The sequence below is a fragment of the Piliocolobus tephrosceles genome, chromosome 20 (genome assembly GCF_002776525.5).
Source record: "Piliocolobus tephrosceles isolate RC106 chromosome 20, ASM277652v3, whole genome shotgun sequence".
NCBI classification, from domain to species: domain Eukaryota; kingdom Metazoa; phylum Chordata; class Mammalia; order Primates; family Cercopithecidae; genus Piliocolobus; species Piliocolobus tephrosceles.
In genome coordinates, this window is record NC_045453.1 from 4,038,401 (window position 1) to 4,056,975 (window position 18,575).

An 18,575-nucleotide genomic window follows, 5' to 3' on the forward strand; every position below is an offset into this window, starting at 1 on the left:
ATCACAGTAGTAGAAGAATCATCATTACTTTATACCAGATAGTGTTTGAAGCCTCTGTTCATTCTAGGAGTATGAATAGTTTAAAGATAAAATTTATAGTGGGAGTATTAGGCCATGAGTTTTTCAAACCTCTTTGAATTTTGGAAAGTGTGTTTTCATTATCCGAAGTGAATGTTTTCATTTTCTGAAGTGAAATAACTCAGAAACAGAAAGTCAAATACTACATATTCTCACAAGTGGAAACTAAGTATACACATGGACATAAGGAGTGCGTAATAGACACTGGAAACTTGGAAGGGTAGAAGGGGGCTAAGAAATGAGAAATTACTTAATGGGTACAATGTATACTATTTGGGTGATGGCTAAACTAAAAGCCCAGACCTCACCACTATGTAATATATGCATATAAGAAAACAACACTTGTACCTTCTAAATCAATCTATAAAAGTATACATATACAATTATGTGTGTGTATGTATATGTGTGTGTGTGTGTGAGTGTGTGTATATATATATGTGTGTGTGTATATATATATATATAAAACCAGTGCAAAGTGAGAGAAGATACCCTCTTCTGAGAGTCCACTGTTAAGTTATCCTATTTATTTTATCTTTGATTTATAGTAACTTTCTCATTCATCAGGAATAATCCTAACCACAGTCTTCAGGAGACAGAGACCAAGCAATTCTGAACGACTATAAAGCGAATAGCTCATGTCAAAGATGATTTCTTTGATTTAAAACACGTTTGCAGGACAGATTTTGAAACTGTACTCACTTGTTTATTTTCTCTTTTATAATTTCCCTTGTCTTTTGGAGGCTGGCAATCAAAACCAACATCTAGACAGCACCAAGGTTGATGCTTGATGAAGTAGTTAAGAGCATTCCTGGGCCGGGCTCGGTGGCTCACGCCTGTAATCCCAGAATTTTGGGAGGCCGAGGCGGGCGGATCACGAGGTCAGGAGATGGAGACCATCCTGGCTAACACGGTGAAACCTCATCTCTACTTTAAAAAATACAAAAATATCAGCGTGGCGTGGCGGTGTGCGCCTGTAGTCCCACCTGCTGGTGAGGCTGAGGCAGGAGAATGGCCTGAACCCGGGAGGCGGAGCTTGCAGTGAGCGGAGATCGCGCCACTGCACTGCCGCCTGGGAGACAAAGTGAGACTCCGTCTCAAAAAAAAAAAAAAAAAAAAACCCCTCCAAAAAGCCACACATATACTAATTGCAAATTGTAAAGCTCTCTTCCAATTAGAAGGAACAAAAAGTCTATGCTAGGCATAAGAATAAAGTGTGTATTTTCCCAATACAATTTAAAATTGGGAAATAAACTATTTCATCTTAAATTTTAATCATAAAAGGACAATTAATAGCATATTACAAATATTGACATGTAATAACTAAATACTAAATACATCCAATGGAATGTGAATGCATGACAATTTGCTAATCACAATAATTCATTTAATAAATATGCAAATAAGCTCTTTTTTAGCAATTGGGAATATTATATCTTTTTTTCTTTTTAAACCTTTAGTTTTTATTCAACCTTCTCTACAAAATTTGATCCTAATGTACTATATTTCTGTGTTTGCAAGTCTTTCATTAATCTTTCTATCACATTTCTCTATGACAAAACATAGACATACATTGTAGCTTGTTATTGTGAAATCTCTCTGAACATAAGACTCTAATGTTTACACAGTTCTTTTAACCTCTTCCAAGTTATATGCTAACAATTTCATAGTAGGCTATTATTAAAGTTTATCTTTAAAGATCTATTTAATATTAACCATCAACTTGATTGACACCCCCATCATTGCTTTTGTAAATAAAAAAAATTTAAAACACTTTTATTTCCAAAGGATTTGTTATGCAAAGTCTATGATTATTCACTTTCTGAATACCAGCACCAGTATTTCAATTGTCCACTGGAGGTTTGTTCACTCAGGGCAATCCATGATTGCCCGATAAAGGGTGGGTGAGAGGTAAGTTTTCTTTCCAGAGTGGGAGAAGGAGAATTGAGAACTTGGAGTTATAAAAGAAGAGCCTGTTAAGAATGCTCCAAAACATCATAAGAAATTTGGAAGTTGAGGATCTGAAATTTTATTCCTTTATTACTATCAACATGTATAGCTTGAAAAATCTTTTTGTAACCAGTATTGCAGTTTGAAGACTACTGTTTTATATTCTATCACTTCTCATATATATTAAGATGACTGCCTGAATAATTTGTTCTCAAACTTTTATTGAGCATTTCCCATGTGTGACGCACTGTTCTAGCAGTTTGGATCACAGATGTCAACAAGACCAAGATATGAGGACTATATGTACATTACAGCAGGGGTGTTAGGCCATAAGTTAGTAAAAAAATCAGAAAGAAAGTAAATACTCAAAATGATTTCAGAGTTCAAATGATGGGAAGAAAATAATACAAAGTAGAGTGGGAGGTGCTCTGCATGGTCAAGGAGTATGTTTCAGGAAATGACAGTTCAGGCAGAAATATGGAAAAAGGGCACCCTAGACTGTTTCTGTGAAAAGCCAGTGTATGACCTATGTGATGAGGTATAGCCACGAAAAATGGAAAAAGAGCTTGTTAGACAGAAGTGCACTGAAGTGAGGGTGATCAACTTGTCCCAATTTACTCTGGATTTCCTTCATTTTAGCTCTCTAAATCCCATGTTCTGGGAAGCCCCTCTGTCCCAATAAAATCTGAATGATGGACACCCTAATTGGTGGTCTAAGACCTATTAGAATATGAGGTCTACTGAAAGGTCAGTGGTCTGATGGTCAACATTCAAACTACAGCCATAGTCACTGGCAGCTCGGCTTGGATCACATAAAAAATAATTAGTGGAATAAACTTTTTTGATTTTGAGACATTCTGGCGTCTGATATTATGGCTTTCAGTAGCACCCAAGCATCAGCCCAATTTATTAATAACTAATCAGTTCTTTTGCATTTCCTGAGGAGTGTTTTACTTCCAATTATGTGGTCGATTTTAGAATAAGTGTCATGTGGCACCTAGAAGAATGTATATTTTGTTGATTTGGAGTGGAGAGTTCTGTAGATGTCTATTAGGTCCACTTGATCCAGAGCTGAGTTCAATTCCTGGATACCCTTGTTAATTTTGCCTCATTGATCTGCCTAATATTGGCAGTGAGTGTTAAAATCTTCCACTATTATTGTATGGGAGTCTAAGTCTCTTTGTAGGCCTCTAAGAACTTGTTTTATGAATCTGAGTCCTCCTGTATTGGGTGCACATATATTAGGATAGTTAGCTCTTCTTGTTGAATTGATCACTTTACCATTATGTATTACCTTTCTTTGTCTTTTTTGATCTTTGGTGGTTTAAAGTCTGTTTTGACAGAGACTGGGATTGCAACCCCTGCTATTTTGTGCTTTCTATCCGCTTGGTGAATTTTCCTCCATTCCTTCATTTTGAGCCTATGTGTGTCTTTGCATGTGCAGTGAGTCTCCTGAACACAGCACACTGATGGGTTTTGACTCTATCCAATTTGCAGTTGGTGTCTTTTAATTGGGGCATTTAGCCCATTTACATTTAAGGTTAACAGTGTCATGTGTGAATTTATTCATATTTAATAAATGGTGCTGAGAAAACTGGCTGGCCATATGCAGAAAACTGAAACTGGACCCCTTCTTTACACCTTATACAAGTGTAAGGTGTATAAGATGGATTAGAGACTTAAATGTAATACCCAAAACCATAAAAACCCTAGAAGAAAACCTAGGCAATACCATTTAGAACATAGGTATGGGCAAAGACTTCATGACGAAAATGCCAAAAGCAATTGCGCCAAAAGCAATTGCAACAAAAGCCAAAATTGTCAAATGGGATCTAATTAAATGAAAGAGCTTCTGCACAGCAAAAGAAACAATCATCAGAGTGAACATGCAGCCTGCAGAATGAGAGGAATGTTTTGCAATCTACCCAGCTACCAAAGGTCTGATATCCGGAATCTACAAGAAGCTTAAACAAATTTACAAGAAAAAAAAAAAAATCAAAAAGTGGGCAAAGGATATGAACAGACACTTCTCAAAAGAAGACATTTATGCAGTCAACAAACATGAAAGCTCAACGTCACTGTTCATTAGAGAAATGCAAATCAAAACCACAATGAGATACTATCTCATGCCAGTCAGAATGGCGATTATTAAAAAGTCAAGAAACAATAGATACTGGCAAGGCTGTGGACAAATAAGAATGCTTTTACACTGTTGATAGGAATGTAAATTAGTTCAACCATTATGGAAGACAGTGTGGTGGTTCCTCAAGGATCTAGAATCAGAAATACCATTTGACCCATCTATCCTCTTACTGGGCATATATCCAAAGGAATACAAATCATTTTATTATAAAGACACATTCACATGCATGCTTACTGCAGCACTATTTACAATAGCAAAGACATGGAACAAACCCAAATGGCCATCAATGATAGACTGGATTAAAAAAAATGTGGTATATATACACCATGGAATACTATGCAGTCATAAAAAGGAATGACATCATGCTCTTTGCAGGGACATGGATGAAGCTCAAAGCCATCATCTTCAGCAAACTAACACAGGAACAGAAAACCAAACACCACGTGTTCTCACTCGTAAGTGGGAACTGAACAATGAGAACACATGGAGGAGAATATGACACATGGGGGCCAGTCAGGGTGTGTGGGGAAGGGTAGGCAGAACATTAAGACAAATAGCTAATGCATGCGGGACTTAAAACCTAGATGATAGGTTGATAGGTGCAGCAAACCACCATGGCACATGTATACCTATGTAACAAACCTACATGTTCTGCACTTCTATCCCGGAACTTAAAGTTAAAAAGTAACAATAATAGTCAGCCGGGCACAGTATCTCACACCTGTAATCCCAGCATTTTGGGAGGCCAAGGTGGGTGAATCACGAGGTCAGGAGATCGAGACCATCCTGGCTAACATGATGAAAACCCACCTCTACTAAAAATAACAAAAAATTAACCAGGCGTGGTGGCAGGTGCCTGTAGTCCCAGTTACTCGGGAGGCTAAAGCAGGAGAACGGCATGAACCCAGGAGGCAGAGCTTGCAGTGAACCGAGATCATGCCACGGCACTCCAGCTTGGGTGACAGAGCAAGACTGTGTCTCAAAAAAAAAAAACCTAATGAACTTTATAGTTAATAACCGCTTCTCTGTAGTATCATAGAAGACAGTTACTGACCCATCTGTTGCCATACAAACAGCAGTCACATGCATACAGCCATACAAAGTGTAGAAACACTGCACACAACTAACATTCATGGACAAAACAGAGACCTGAGGAGGCATGTTATGAGGCTGCCATAGTTGGAAGTTGGACTTCTAAGCAGAAAGAAGATTGGAAAGGTAAGTAGAATTTGAGATGCAGCTTTTAATTTAATATGATGTACTCTCAAGGCAAGTCCCACTTTTATCTCTATCCAGTGAGATCAGTGCTTGTGCTAAATGAAAGAATTAGCTTCTAACTAACTAACTGTTAGTTACCAGCTAGAACCTTAAACAAAATTTGACGTCATGACACACAGAAGTACTGTAAGTTCTTACAATAAAAGGTGGAGGGTAGAGAAGGGAACATTTATCTGGGACTGTCTTTCTATATGCTTTTATATGTTCTCCTATATATGATAGCAGTGGGCCAGGCACTGTTAAAGTAAAAATTCTTGTCTTAGACATAATAGGCAGCTCCAAACAATGGTCTTCATTTTTGTTTTTGGCATGGAAAAATACATAGACATACAAATGTTCACTTAAGACAAAAATTAGCTCACATATTTTAGTACATCAGAGGAAGACAGATAAAGACTTTAAGTCCAATTAAGAGAATCCTTGTATCTTCTATACATTTCTGTCTACATGTTTCTAATTGCAAGGCAATTATCTTGGCCGTTGTCTTAATAGTAGCAATTATGTCCATCCCCATGGTAATCCAATCCCTGATGGAATTTTCCTGGTGAAACTGGATTGGTAGAATCAGTTCTTTGGATATTATTTCCAGCAGTATTTCTAGTTGTTCCATACCAGAAGTTAATGTTAATTAATTATGAGTAAGAGCCATCTGAGAAGGTGGTGGCATAGTAGTCTTGGAAGTAGTGGTCTTGGATGGTGGCATAGTAGTCTCGGGAGTATTGGTCTCGGGGGTCATGGTTTCTCCATGTGTGTCAAATGTTACCAGATCACTCAACTTAGATACTGGGGAACCAGTAAAAGAGCCCATATCACTATAATCAAATGTTATATCCTCTAGGTGAATCACAGGAAATGGTGGTCGTCGAGTGTATTCATATGACATTATTATAGAAATGCAGCATGATAGCTTGTTCCTACAAAGAAGTATGTACCTTTCAGTATCTAAACATCGTCTTCTGCAACATCCTATATTATTCTTCCAACATTTTTGGGGTTCAAAGCTACCTGTAGAGAACAAAATATAGGTCAAATTTTTAACTCTGGCATCAACATAACAACTTTTCATTCATTCAAAAGTTTATACTGACTGGCATCTAGACTAATACTATGTCAAATACAAAAAGCCATTGAAAGAGACAAACAGGACAACAAAAAGTGTATATTAAAATTGTGCCATGTACCATTAAAGAAGTTATGTGGCGAAAAGGAGGAAGGTAGAAAAAGAGAGACAGGGACAGAGAGAGAGAGCGCATACTTAGACTGATACAAAACCTGGATAGAAAGGATGAAAATGAAAGCCCAGGACCAGACGGATTCACAGCTGAATTCTACCAGATATACAAAGAAGAGTTGGTATCATTCCTACTGAAACTATTCCCCCAAAATTGAGAAGGCAGGACTCCACCTTAACTTATTCTATGAGGCCAGCATCATCCTGAGACCAAAACCTAGCAGAGACACAAGAAAAAAATTTCAGGCCAGTGTCCTTGATGAACATCAGTGCAAAAATCCTGAACAAAATAGTAGCAAACTGAATCCAGCAGCACATTAAAAAGCTTACCCACTACGATCAAGTAGCCTTTATCCTTGGGAAGCAAGGTTGGTTTGACATATGCAAATCAATAAATGTGATGCTTATGGATAGCATTTAAAGTACAGAAATTGATAAACCGTGGTGGGTTGAAATAATATGAGAAAAAAAGAAAAATAGAATTAAATTCTAGTGAGTTTCAATATTAAGACATCAGATAAGATAAGAGATCAGATAAGAGGAAACGACTTAAAAGGACCAATAAGATAAGTCAGATCAAAACAGGAGAATAAGACACTAGAGTCTTAAAGCAGACCCCCAGCAAAGCAGAGCTCCAGCAAAGATTTGAATATAATAGTTTAGTTGAGAGAAAATTCCTCCCTCAAAAAAATCAGTGGAGAAATGTAGAAATCAGGAAAGCAAGAAATCCAATAAAAGGTGAGTTATAACCTGTTATTATCATGAGATCATCTATCAACTGCTGGCCAGCAGCATGGCTGTGTTCTGTTTGCTCAGAGGACAATCCCACAGGGAAGCCCAGCAGCCAGGCTACAAATAAGCCTCAGACTCATGGATGAGCCTGGGGGACATGTTACATTCCGTTAAGTGAAATAGACACAAAAAAATAAATACCACATGTTCTCATTCATAAGTAGGAGCTAAAAAAGTTGAGTTCATAGAAGTAGACTGTAGAATAGTGATTACTAGAGGCTGGGAAGGGAATTGAGGATAGAGAGAGGTTGGTTAACAGATAGAAAATTACACCTAGATAGGAGGAAAAGGTTCCAGTGTCCTACAGCAGGGGTCCCCAACCCCCAGGCAGCCAGTGGGTACTGGTCCATGGCCTGTTAGGAACCAGGCCGCACAGCAAAAGGTGAACAGCAGGTGTGCGAGCATCACCGCCTGAGCTCCACTTCTTGTCAGATCAGCCAAGGCATTAGATTCTCATAATAGCATGAACCCTATTATGAACTGTGTGCATGTGAGGGATCTAGGATGTGTGTTCCTTGTGAGACTCTAACTAATGCCTGATGACTTGAGGTGGAACAGTTTTATCCTGAAACCATCCCCACCACCATCTTCACCCCGTTGGAAAAACTGTCTTCCACGAAACTGGTCCCTGGTGCCAAAAGGGGTCCGCTGTTCTATAGCACTGTAGGGTGACGGTAGTTAACAATCATTTATTGTATATTTTCAAATAGCTAGAAGAGAGGATTCTGAATATTCCCAACATAAAAAAATGACAAATGTTTGAGGTGATAGATATGCTAATTACCCTGATTTGATCATTACACACTGTACACATGTATCAAAATATCACTCTGCATCTTCTAAGTATGAACAATTATTACATGTCAACTAAAAGTAAAAGCAAAAATAGCATTTAGTTTTTATTTTTAAAAAAAGACCAAAGAACTTAAAAAAATGTTTAATTGGGCAAGGTCCTAAAGGTGCAGTGTTACAGAAAAACCTTGAAGAATGAAAGGGTGCATAGTTACAGTAAAAACCTTGAAGAACTAAAATCATTTATGTTTTCTTCCCATAATAGCCTTGAACTGCAAATAAAGGAATTACCACAGAGAAAAAAAAAAATATTACCAAGCCCTAAAGTCATTCTACATGAGATTCAAAGGACCTGGACTGTTTATCCAGCTTCCCCCATAGTTAATAGATGATCCCAGAGACAGCTGATAATTTTCTGGCATTTCTGGATTGCCATATACAAGGGTATTTCACAAGCAGTTGTTGAAAGACTGGGAGATACTGACAGTTGCAGGTTGGGCTGATATGCATGAAAACAGAAAATGCATAAAGGTTATAGGGAAAGTTGTATCTGATGTGACTACATTAAGCAGGAGAGGAGACTGTTTCTTAAAGAACAGAGTGGTCATTTTGTGGTCAAATACTGCTGAGAGGTTAAAAAAAAGATGAAGGCAGGAAAGTGTCCATGCTTTTAGTAGTATGAAGGTCACTTCATACTGAGGAGAGCAGCTTCCGAGTGGTATGAGAAAAGAAACTAAATTGCAGTTGGTCAAAATGTGAATGAGAGAGAAGTGAATGCAGGATCTGTAAATGAAACTCTTAAGATGTTTAGCTCCAAAGAAAAGCAGAGAAATAAATAACTTGTTAGAGGGCAATGTAAGGTTAAGGGAGGGCTTTCAGGTTTGTTTTGAAGAACGAAATGGTGTTTGCAAGCAATGAGAAAAGAAGCAAGCAGGTTGGGTGTGGTGGTTCACACATGTAAACCCAGCACTTTGGGAGACCGAGGCGGGCAGATCACCTGAATTCAGCAGTTCGAGACCAGACTGACCAGACAGGTTTCACATGGTGAAACCCTGTTTCTACTAAAAATACAACATTAGCTGGATGTGGTGGCACGTGCCTGTGATCCCAGATACTCTGGAGGCTGAGGCAGGAGAATCACTTGAACCAGGGAGTCGGAGGTTGCAGTGAGCCGAGATTGGGCCACTGCGGTCCAACCTGGTGACAGAGCAAGACTCTGTCTCAAAAAAAGAAAGAAAAAGAGGGAAGGTTCATTTACAAGAGAAATGCAGTAGGATTTCCAAGCAGCGTGACTACTCATTTGGGGGGTGAAGATATAAATCTAAAGGGAAACTAGTGTGCTGCATTGTATGTTCATTTATCAAGCAGTAAACTGCCTGATCATCTTTCTCAAGACAATTGCCCAAGGAGTACCTAGATAAGTATATTCTAGGCAGAGGAAGCAGCTAGAGATAAGGCTCTATGGAGGAGGAAGCCTGGCATATGTGCAGAAGAGCAAGTAATTTTCTAAAAAACCTTGCTTGAATTTAATGTGATAATATATATGAAGCATATATAGATGTATGTATGTACGTATGTGTTAGGCTCACAATAACTTGGTTCATATTTTATCCTCTGGGAAATATTGGCTCTAGTCCAACTTCACCGATTATTTATTCTACCTTCGCTCTTCTAGAGTCATTTATTCTATCTTTGTTATTTTACTGGCTCCATTTTACTTTGTACTTCATGGAATTTTCTATAAGTTTCAAGTCTAGACCTTCCACTTATTTTGTGTCAGACAAACTCTAACCTTGCTTCTTCATTCCTCACATCTACAAAGATTTATATCTTAATTTTTTTTCTCCAGCATTATGCCTACTTGAAATATGTCATCTTGGCTCTCTTCTTCCCCTTTGTCTTTGAATTGCCTTGTTCTGTCAATTATTCTTCAAAACTGTTTCTCACTTACATTCCTTCCTACTGCTTTTATGTTATCCCCTCCATTATTAAATTAGCCTCTAATCACACAGTCATCAAAATTTTGGGCCCCTTCTATGGTGCAGGCACCATCCTGGGCCTTTGAGGTACATCTGTGAACTCAACGGACAAAAATCACATGGAGCTGACTTTCTAGCAGAGGGAGATAGACAATAAAAAGCAAGTGCACTCCCTGCTAAACTGTATGGTTTACAGACTTAAATCTAAGACCTGAAACTATGAAACTACCTGAAGAAAACATTAGGGAAACACTTCAGGACATTGGTCTTGGCAAAGGTTTCTTGGGTAAGACGGCAAAAGCACAGGAAACCAAAGCAAAAAGAGACAATTAGGATTACATCAAACTAAAAAGCTTGGGCACAGCAAAGGAAATAATCAACAAAGTGAAGATATAGCCCACAGAGTGGGAGAAAATATTTGCAAACTATCCGTCTGACGAGGAATTAACAACCAAAAATATATTAATATAAGGAACTCAAACAGCTCCATAGCGAACAAAAACAAAAACAAATAATCTGATTTTAAAATGGGTAAAAGATTTGAATAGACATTTCTCAACAGAAGAGATACAAATGGCCAACAGGTATACATGAAAATATGGTAAAAACATGGTAAGGATGGTAATTAATATATGTATATTTTACCTCAATAAAAAACAAAGTACATTATTTTGTAGATGAAAAGGTGATAAATGGTTTGCAGAAAGAAGGGAGAATAGATGTAAGGGTAATAGAAGATTCATAAACAGGAGTTGCACAGGCCTGTGTAACAAGGTGATGATTAAACAGCTTGAAGGAGGTAAAGGAATTAGTCACACCAGCAAGCACATTCTAGGCAGAGGAAACAAACAGAGCTCTATGAGTTGTGTAAGTCTGATATGTTTGGAGAAGAGCACTGGGGCCTGTGTGGCTGTAGTGGAGTGAACAAGGACTATAACAGTAGAAGATGAGGTGAGAGAGGTCATAAGGGCCAGATCCTGCAGGGGCAGGTGAGCCATTGTATGGACTCTGGTTACTGCTCTGAGTGTAGAGGGGGCCATAGCAGAGTTTTGAGCAAAAGTACATGATCTGACTTCCAGTGTAAGCGGATTATGCATTATGGGTACTTCACAAGAGTGTAGAAGGGAAGAGCAGAAGGACAGAGATCCTGAGGATCACAGGTGAGAGATGATGGTGACTAGAATCACAGTGGTAGCAATGGAGGTGACGAGAATAATTGCATTCTGGATATAATTTGCAGGCAGATGTAATAGACTTCCTAATAGATATGAATGTCATAGGATATAAAAAATCAAAGATAATTCCAAGAATTTGGTTTAAGCAGTAGAATGATTGTAATTGAGAATAATTCGTAATTTTTTTTCTAGAGTGACGATAGTCATTTTATTCAAAGAACTTCAGTCTGGAACTATGATGTTGTTAGGACATGTGATCTTCATCAAGCAGTATCTCAAAATTCTAAAATTAGAAATATGACTAGCAATTGCATGTTTCTAAGCAGGGGAGCCATCTAGCCAAAACATTATCTCATGTGTGGAATTCTTACCACACATACCAGATATAAAATCAGCTAGCAACAACTTAAAATATATCTATTGATAGCAGTCCACTGATAGCTTGGCTTGGTAAAAAGTTGCTTCACAAGCCATCAGGTGCTATCTCCCTTGAAAACACATAATATAAAGCTCAGAGAGACTAAATAGTTAAATTTCAAAACCAAACCTGTAAGAGAACACAAAAATGAAAATCTCTAAATCAAAAAAATGGAAAGTAACTCTCCAAAATAAAAGAGAAAAAGAGGCATAGACAATTTGTAGAAAAGTTAAATATACATTAAGCATGTATTTGGAGTTTGACTTCCCCATTACTCACAGACATAAATAAAAATTAACTAAATATAATCTTTCATTTTTAGGACTTGGCAAGTATTCAAAAATTGATAATACATGAAGCAGACAGAAAAAACTACATCTCCAGGAATTTTTTGCTGAATGATTTATGTATAAGAAAGGTTATGCTAGCCATCCTTGTCTATAAAATGTAAATGCACTTATTTATGCAAAAAAAAATTGGCTAAGTAATTTAAACAGTATCCATTCTATAAAATTTTACGCAGTCATTGGAAATACAGTTTTTGAAAAATATTTAGTAAATGGGAAAATACTAATAGTTTAATAGAAAATTTATAAGTATGCTATACATTTTTATTCAAATAAGAAAACTGAGGAAGAAAAACAGATAAAAAATATTTTGTCTCTTTTAACTTCTTTACAATTTTTTACCTCTTTACAATTTCAAAATTTCCAAATTTTCAACAACTCAGCAGTTTATAATCAGAAGTGAAAGTAGATATTAATTCTGTAACTCATATTACATCAACATGTGAATCAAGACATAACAGATCATAGGCACAGTTATAACCATTTAATAGACATGAATAGCATCTTTCTAAGCAACATGTGACACCTCCAAATTTAACAAAAGCCAAATTTCTTGGTATATAAAGATAAGAAAGTTTAGAAATCTAATGGACTGGGTGTTCAAACTCATTTATAACTGAAGTGTTATGAATTCAAACATCAGGACATCATTTTCACATATTAGACTGTAAAACTTGGAAGAATGTAGTAGAAAAAACAAAAAGGACTGACGAACGTATGGGAAGCTGACACTCTTGCAGCTGGTGATAGGAGAGAAGAGTAGTTCAGCTTTTCTGGTAGGTGATTTGTGTGTGTATGTGTGTGTGTGTGTCCATGTGTCCAGTCATAAATGGAAAGACATACATTTGCTTACAAATTTTTCTTGCTGAATTGTTTTTGATAATTAAAGACCTATTTTTCATCAATAGCAGAGTAATTAATGTGAGGAGATACATCTGCTCCTCCTCAGAATTGTACTTATTGATTAAAAATAATGAAATAGGTCTATGTATGAATAAGATGTCTCTAATATATTGCTAGTATATTGCAGAACAATTCACATGGTGCATTTGCAATTGCATTTTTAAAAAATCTAAAAGGTATAAACAGGCAAATAAGTATATTTTTATTTGCTAGGATATAGAAGAAATTGGTAACATTGATTGATTCTGAAAGGGAAGACTGAAGAACTGGTATTCTTGGACAGGCAAACCTTTTTCTTTTCCTTAAACCCTATAAATCTATCGATTGCTTGATACATAATCAATTGCAAGTATTTTTTTAATAAAAAGTTAAAAATCTTCAAAAGTAGCATTATTAAATAGTGGAAACAGACTGTTCCTATCCATCTAAAATTAGAAGCTCCCAATTGGTCACTAGTCTTTCTATCCTGTCTTCACTCCACTTATTTCCACTTCTACCCCAAACATATATTGTCTCTTCCATATGATAGTGCTACAGAATCTACAAACTGTCAATGGACTTGTTCACCATATCTAAGAACATAAAAATGAGGGCCTCCCTCTGAAGGTACTCTCTAGGCAAAGAAGAATTCAAGATGGTAGGAGAACTAATAGGACACAACAATGAAATAGATACAACGGAATAATCAAAATAGAAGTGAAGTGAAGCTGAGCTAACATTGGATAGTTATGTAGAGAGCCAGGGTGGCTCAGAGCATTAAGGAAATTCTTGTCTTTGGAGAAATGCTTCAGAGGACATCCCAGCTTGCTAGATGTCCCTAACAGAAAGATTCTCAGAGACTAGGGGCATGGAGCTGCCGAAATAAGAGCATTTCTGTTGCTCTTTATTGGCCCAGATTTTTCCTGTAGCTTCCCTCTCTTCCCATCATGATACCAGGGGAGCTGAAGGGCAACAACTCATCCTAGTTCCATCATCTCTGCTTTATAGGGTTCCATTACCTTTGGTCACCTGAGTTAGCAACCCACAGATAACGAAGGTCAGCATCAGGAGATTCATGGCTCCTGGGAGAGAGGAAGCTGTGTGTCCTGAGGCATACAGAACACTGCACAGCAAGGAATTTAAGTGATCACCTTTACTGGTCTATCATGGGTGATGAACCAGAGAAGGGGAAAATGCCATGCCACCCAGATCACCAGACCATTAATTTGCAACACTGAGTGTGCATGACACAATAACGTCTGCTTCTAGAAATTATTAAAGAAAGCTCAGGTCTTATGAGATAAGCTATTATCCCGTAGAACTGTAAGGTCTGATGGAAAGAAACAGCCCCAAGAGGAAGTTTTGGTTAACTTTAGATGGGGTCAATTGCCTTTCTCCTCTGTCTGTATGCAGCACTTCAGACATACCCAGTGACAGCAGAATGGTGTGTAAAGATATCACTTGTGGCAGTCCAATAGCTTACAACATCTGGTATTCACCTTTTCTTCTGAGTGATCATCCCAGTATGAATTCCTGTGAAACAAGAAAGACACTTTTTAACTAATAAGTTCATAAGATTCCATCAATTATGAGATAGAAGGAATTTGGAATGAAAATAGTGAAATAGGAAAACAGGTTTTATTGGTCCTTTTCTTTTTCCCACTCCACTGTCCCATCAACTCTTTTCCCTCATTCAGAAATACAAATAAGAAATGAAATATTGAGAGAGAGGAAACATTTTTAAAGGAGAGGAAGAGAGAAAGAGAGAGAGGAGAGAGGCCCAATGTAACATAGTGCTCCCCCATCCCCACTACCAAAGGAGAAAACTATAGGAGACATTGTGAAATTGCCCAGTAGGGGTAATCAGCACTTTATCTCCTGGAAGAGTTTGCTAAGCTGTATTTCTCCCACATATGTTTAATACCACCGGATGCCAAGAAAATCAGGAAAATTTTTTACTGTTTAGAAAAAAAAAAGTGCAGCTCACTGCCTGTGTTCATTTAATTTTACATTAACATGCTCTTGAGGCTGACCGATTTTCAGTGTGAAAATAAAATATACAAACTGTTCTTGGAATTATTTTTGAACAGAACTAACATCAGAATCATCTGAATCATCAGAATCGTCTATTTTGGAAAAAAGTAGATTCATTAAATGACTCTTCGGCCAAAAACTGTTTGAGAACAATATTAACATAGGAATGCTACGCTTTCTAGAATTTGACATTTTCAGCGATCAAGAATTTCTATATTTTGTAAATGGAAATTTACATTGCTAACAACAAGATGCTACAAATAGAATGATAACTTGTGTTTTCAAAGTCAATATATTAGAACGATGTGAAAATAATAATAAAGGTGACATATTTCATGGCAAAGTTATCTCAGGGTAAACCCTGGTGCTGCAAGTGCCACCAGTGAGTATTCTGGGTGAAAATGGAAAAGGGTTAAAAATGCAGGATGGCCAAAGCCATCCTAAGCAACAAGAACAACACTGGAGAAATCACATTGCCTGACTTTAAATTATACTACAGAGCTATAGTAACCAAAACAGCATGGTTGTGCAATTCCCATAAAAACAGACACATAGAGCAATGGAAAAGAATAGAGAACCCAGAAACAAGCCCACACATCTACAGTAAACTCATTTTTCACAAAGGTGCCAAGAACATACACTGGCATGACTGGCAAGAACATAAACTGTTGTTTATTAAAAACAACAGTCTTTTAATAAATGGTGCTGGGAAAACTGGATATCCATATGCAGAATAATGAAACTAGACCTCTGTCTCTCACCATATACAAAACATCAAATCAAAAATCAAATGGATTAAAGAATTAAATCTAAGACCTCAAACTATGAAACTACTATAAGAAAACTGGGGAAACTCTCCAGGATGTTTGTCTGGGCAAATATTGAGTAATAACCCACAAACACAGGCAACCAAAGCAAAATGGACAAATGGGATCACATCGAGTTAAAAAGCTTCTGCACAGCAAAGCACACAATCAATAAAGTGAAAAGACCCACAGAACGGGAGAAAATATTTGTAAATGACCCGTCTGACAAGGGATTAATAACAGGAAATATAAAGAGCTCAAACAATTCTATAGGAAAAAAAATCTAATGATCCAATTTTAAAATGGGCAAAATAATGGCAGGGTGTGGTGGCTCATGTCTGTAATCCCAGCACTTTAGGAGGCCAAGGCAGGTGGATCACGAGATCAGGAGATCAAGACCATCCTGGCTAACACGGTGAAACCCCGTCTGTACTAAAAATGCAACAACAACAAAAAAAAATTAGCCGGGCGTGGTGGTGGGCGCCTGTAGTTCCAGATACTAGGGAGGCTGAGGCAGGAGGATGGTATGAACCCAGGAGGCAGAGCTTGCAGTGAGCCGAGATTGCGCCACTGCACTCCAGCCTGGGCGACTGAGGGAGACTCTGTCTCAAAACAAACAAAAAAACAAACAAAAAGGCAAAATATCTGAATAGATATTCTCAAAAGAAGACATACAAATGGCAAACAGGCAGAGGAAAAGGTGCTCAAAGTCACTGATCATCAGAGAAATGCAAATCCAACTACAGTGAAATATAATCTCACTACAGTTAAAATGGCTTTTATCCAAAAGAATAGGCAATAATAAATGCTGGCAAGGATGTGAAGAAAAGGAAACCCTCGTACACAACTGGTGGGAATGTAAGTTAGTACAACCACTATGGAGAACAGTTTGGAGGTTCCTCAAAAAACTAAAACTAGAGTTACCATACGATCCAGCAATCCCACTGCTGGGCATATACCCCCCCTCCAAAAGGAAATAAGTATATTGAATAGATACCTGCACACCTGTGCTTGTTGCAGCACTCTTCGTGATAGCCAAGATTTAGAAGCAACCTAAGTGTCCATCAACAGATGAGTGCATAGAAAATATGTGGAACTTATACTCAATGGAGTACTATTCAGCCATAAAAAAGAATGAGATGCTGTCATTTACAATAACATGGATGGAACTGGAGGCCATTATGCTAAGTGAAATAAGTCAGGCACAGAAAGACAAACATTGCATGTTCTCACTTATTTGTGAAATCTAAAAATCAAAACTATTGAACTCAATGGAGATAGAGAGTAGAAACATGGTTATCAGAGGCTAGGAAAGGTAGTGGGCATGTGTGGGGAGGTGAGGATGGTTACTGGGTACAAAAAAATAGTTAGAAAGAATGAATAAGACCTGGTATTTAATAGCATAATGAGATGACTATAGTCAAAAATAATTTAATTGTACATTTTAAAGTAATAAAAAAGTATAATTAGATTATTTGTAACACAAAGGATAAATGCTTGAGGGGATGGATACCCCATTTTCCATGATGTGGTTATTATGTATTGCATGCTTGTATCAAAACATCTCATGTATTCCACAAATACATACACCTACTATGTACCCACAAAAGTTACAAATTTTTAAAAATGCAGGGTGATATATTTTGGCAGGAGATAATACAGACTTCCCCTTAGTATATTTATAGTTTTGCTGAGTTTTGTTTTGTTTTTGAAAAACAAGGAATCTCTAATGTTCTCATCTGTCAGAGATGTAGTGGTGAAGTTGGAGAAGTTAGTTTAAAAAGTAGAAGCTGTAAGGGAAAACCAGGAGCTTGATTAAGAATTTTCTGTGGAGATAAGAAAGGTGACTCTCCAATTGAGAGATGCGGGATGATCTGCCAAAGTCAGAGATCATAAAGAGGTTGTCAGAAAAATGCATAGCAGCATGTGGGTGCTCTTGGGCCACTCAAGCACCACCTACTTGAGAATACTACCAACCTGTGAGAATGACTTCCAAGGACAGTGGCCACAGAGCCTTCCTTCCTTAGACTAGCTCAGCCAAGTCAGAGATGGATACCCCACCTCTGTGCATGTGGTTTTGTTAGTGCACATATTCTCTACTCTGCCATGGGTAGATACTCTGCCATTGGAGTATTTGGGGTAGGGTGAGGTGACATAAGGATAAGGGGAGATAGAGAGGGAAGGTCTATATAGTGCTTTTTAGATTTTGTGTCACTAAGAAAATAATTATCAGAGATATTAGTAATCTCCCTGAAAAATCAATAGAATTAACTATTTGAAAACCAATGGGAATAGAATCTCAGGACCAAGGAAATTAGATTCAGCTACAAAATAGATTTCATGCTTGCACAGTTTGCATCAATTTTGCTATCACTGAACTTCTCCCTTTTTGAAATTTCTGTATTTTAAATGAATTTTTAAAATCGTATCACCCTTGGCTGGTTGCAGTGGCTCACACCTGTAATCCTAGCACTTTGGGAGGCTGAGGCAGGCGGATCACCTGAGGTCAGGAGTTCGAGGACAGTCTGGACAACTTGGGGAAATCCCATCTGTACTAAAAAATACAAAAATTAGCTGGGTATGGTGATGGGTGCCTCCAATCCCAGCTACTCAGGAGGCTGAGGCAGGAGAATCGCTTGAACCCGGGAAGCGAAGGTTGCAGTGAGCCAAGAT

The 18,575-nt window shown here is 37.6% G+C and overlaps 1 protein-coding gene across 1 annotated transcript; it reads right to left on the reverse strand.

The window, feature by feature from the left end:
• Nucleotides 1–5,842: 5,842 nt before the first annotated feature.
• Nucleotides 5,843–14,171, reverse strand: DEFB125 (defensin beta 125). Its single transcript, XM_023220191.2, has 2 exons — nucleotides 14,082–14,171; nucleotides 5,843–6,451 (listed from the first exon to the last, which is right to left on the reverse strand). Exons 1-2 carry the CDS (start codon nucleotides 14,137–14,139, stop codon nucleotides 6,075–6,077), a joined length of 435 nt encoding a protein of 144 aa, XP_023075959.1. The 5' UTR covers nucleotides 14,140–14,171; the 3' UTR covers nucleotides 5,843–6,074.
• Nucleotides 14,172–18,575: the final 4,404 nt, after the last annotated feature.

Bases quoted from the DNA above. Each gene is read 5' to 3' on its own strand.
- DEFB125 (XM_023220191.2), bottom strand. From the start codon at position 14,139: ATGAATCTCCTGATGCTGACCTTCGTTATCTGTGGGTTGCTAACTCAG. The intron at 6,452-14,081 runs GTAATGGAACCC...TGTTCTCTACAG, and splicing joins GCTAACTCAGGTGACCAAAG to GTAGCTTTGAACCCCAAAAA.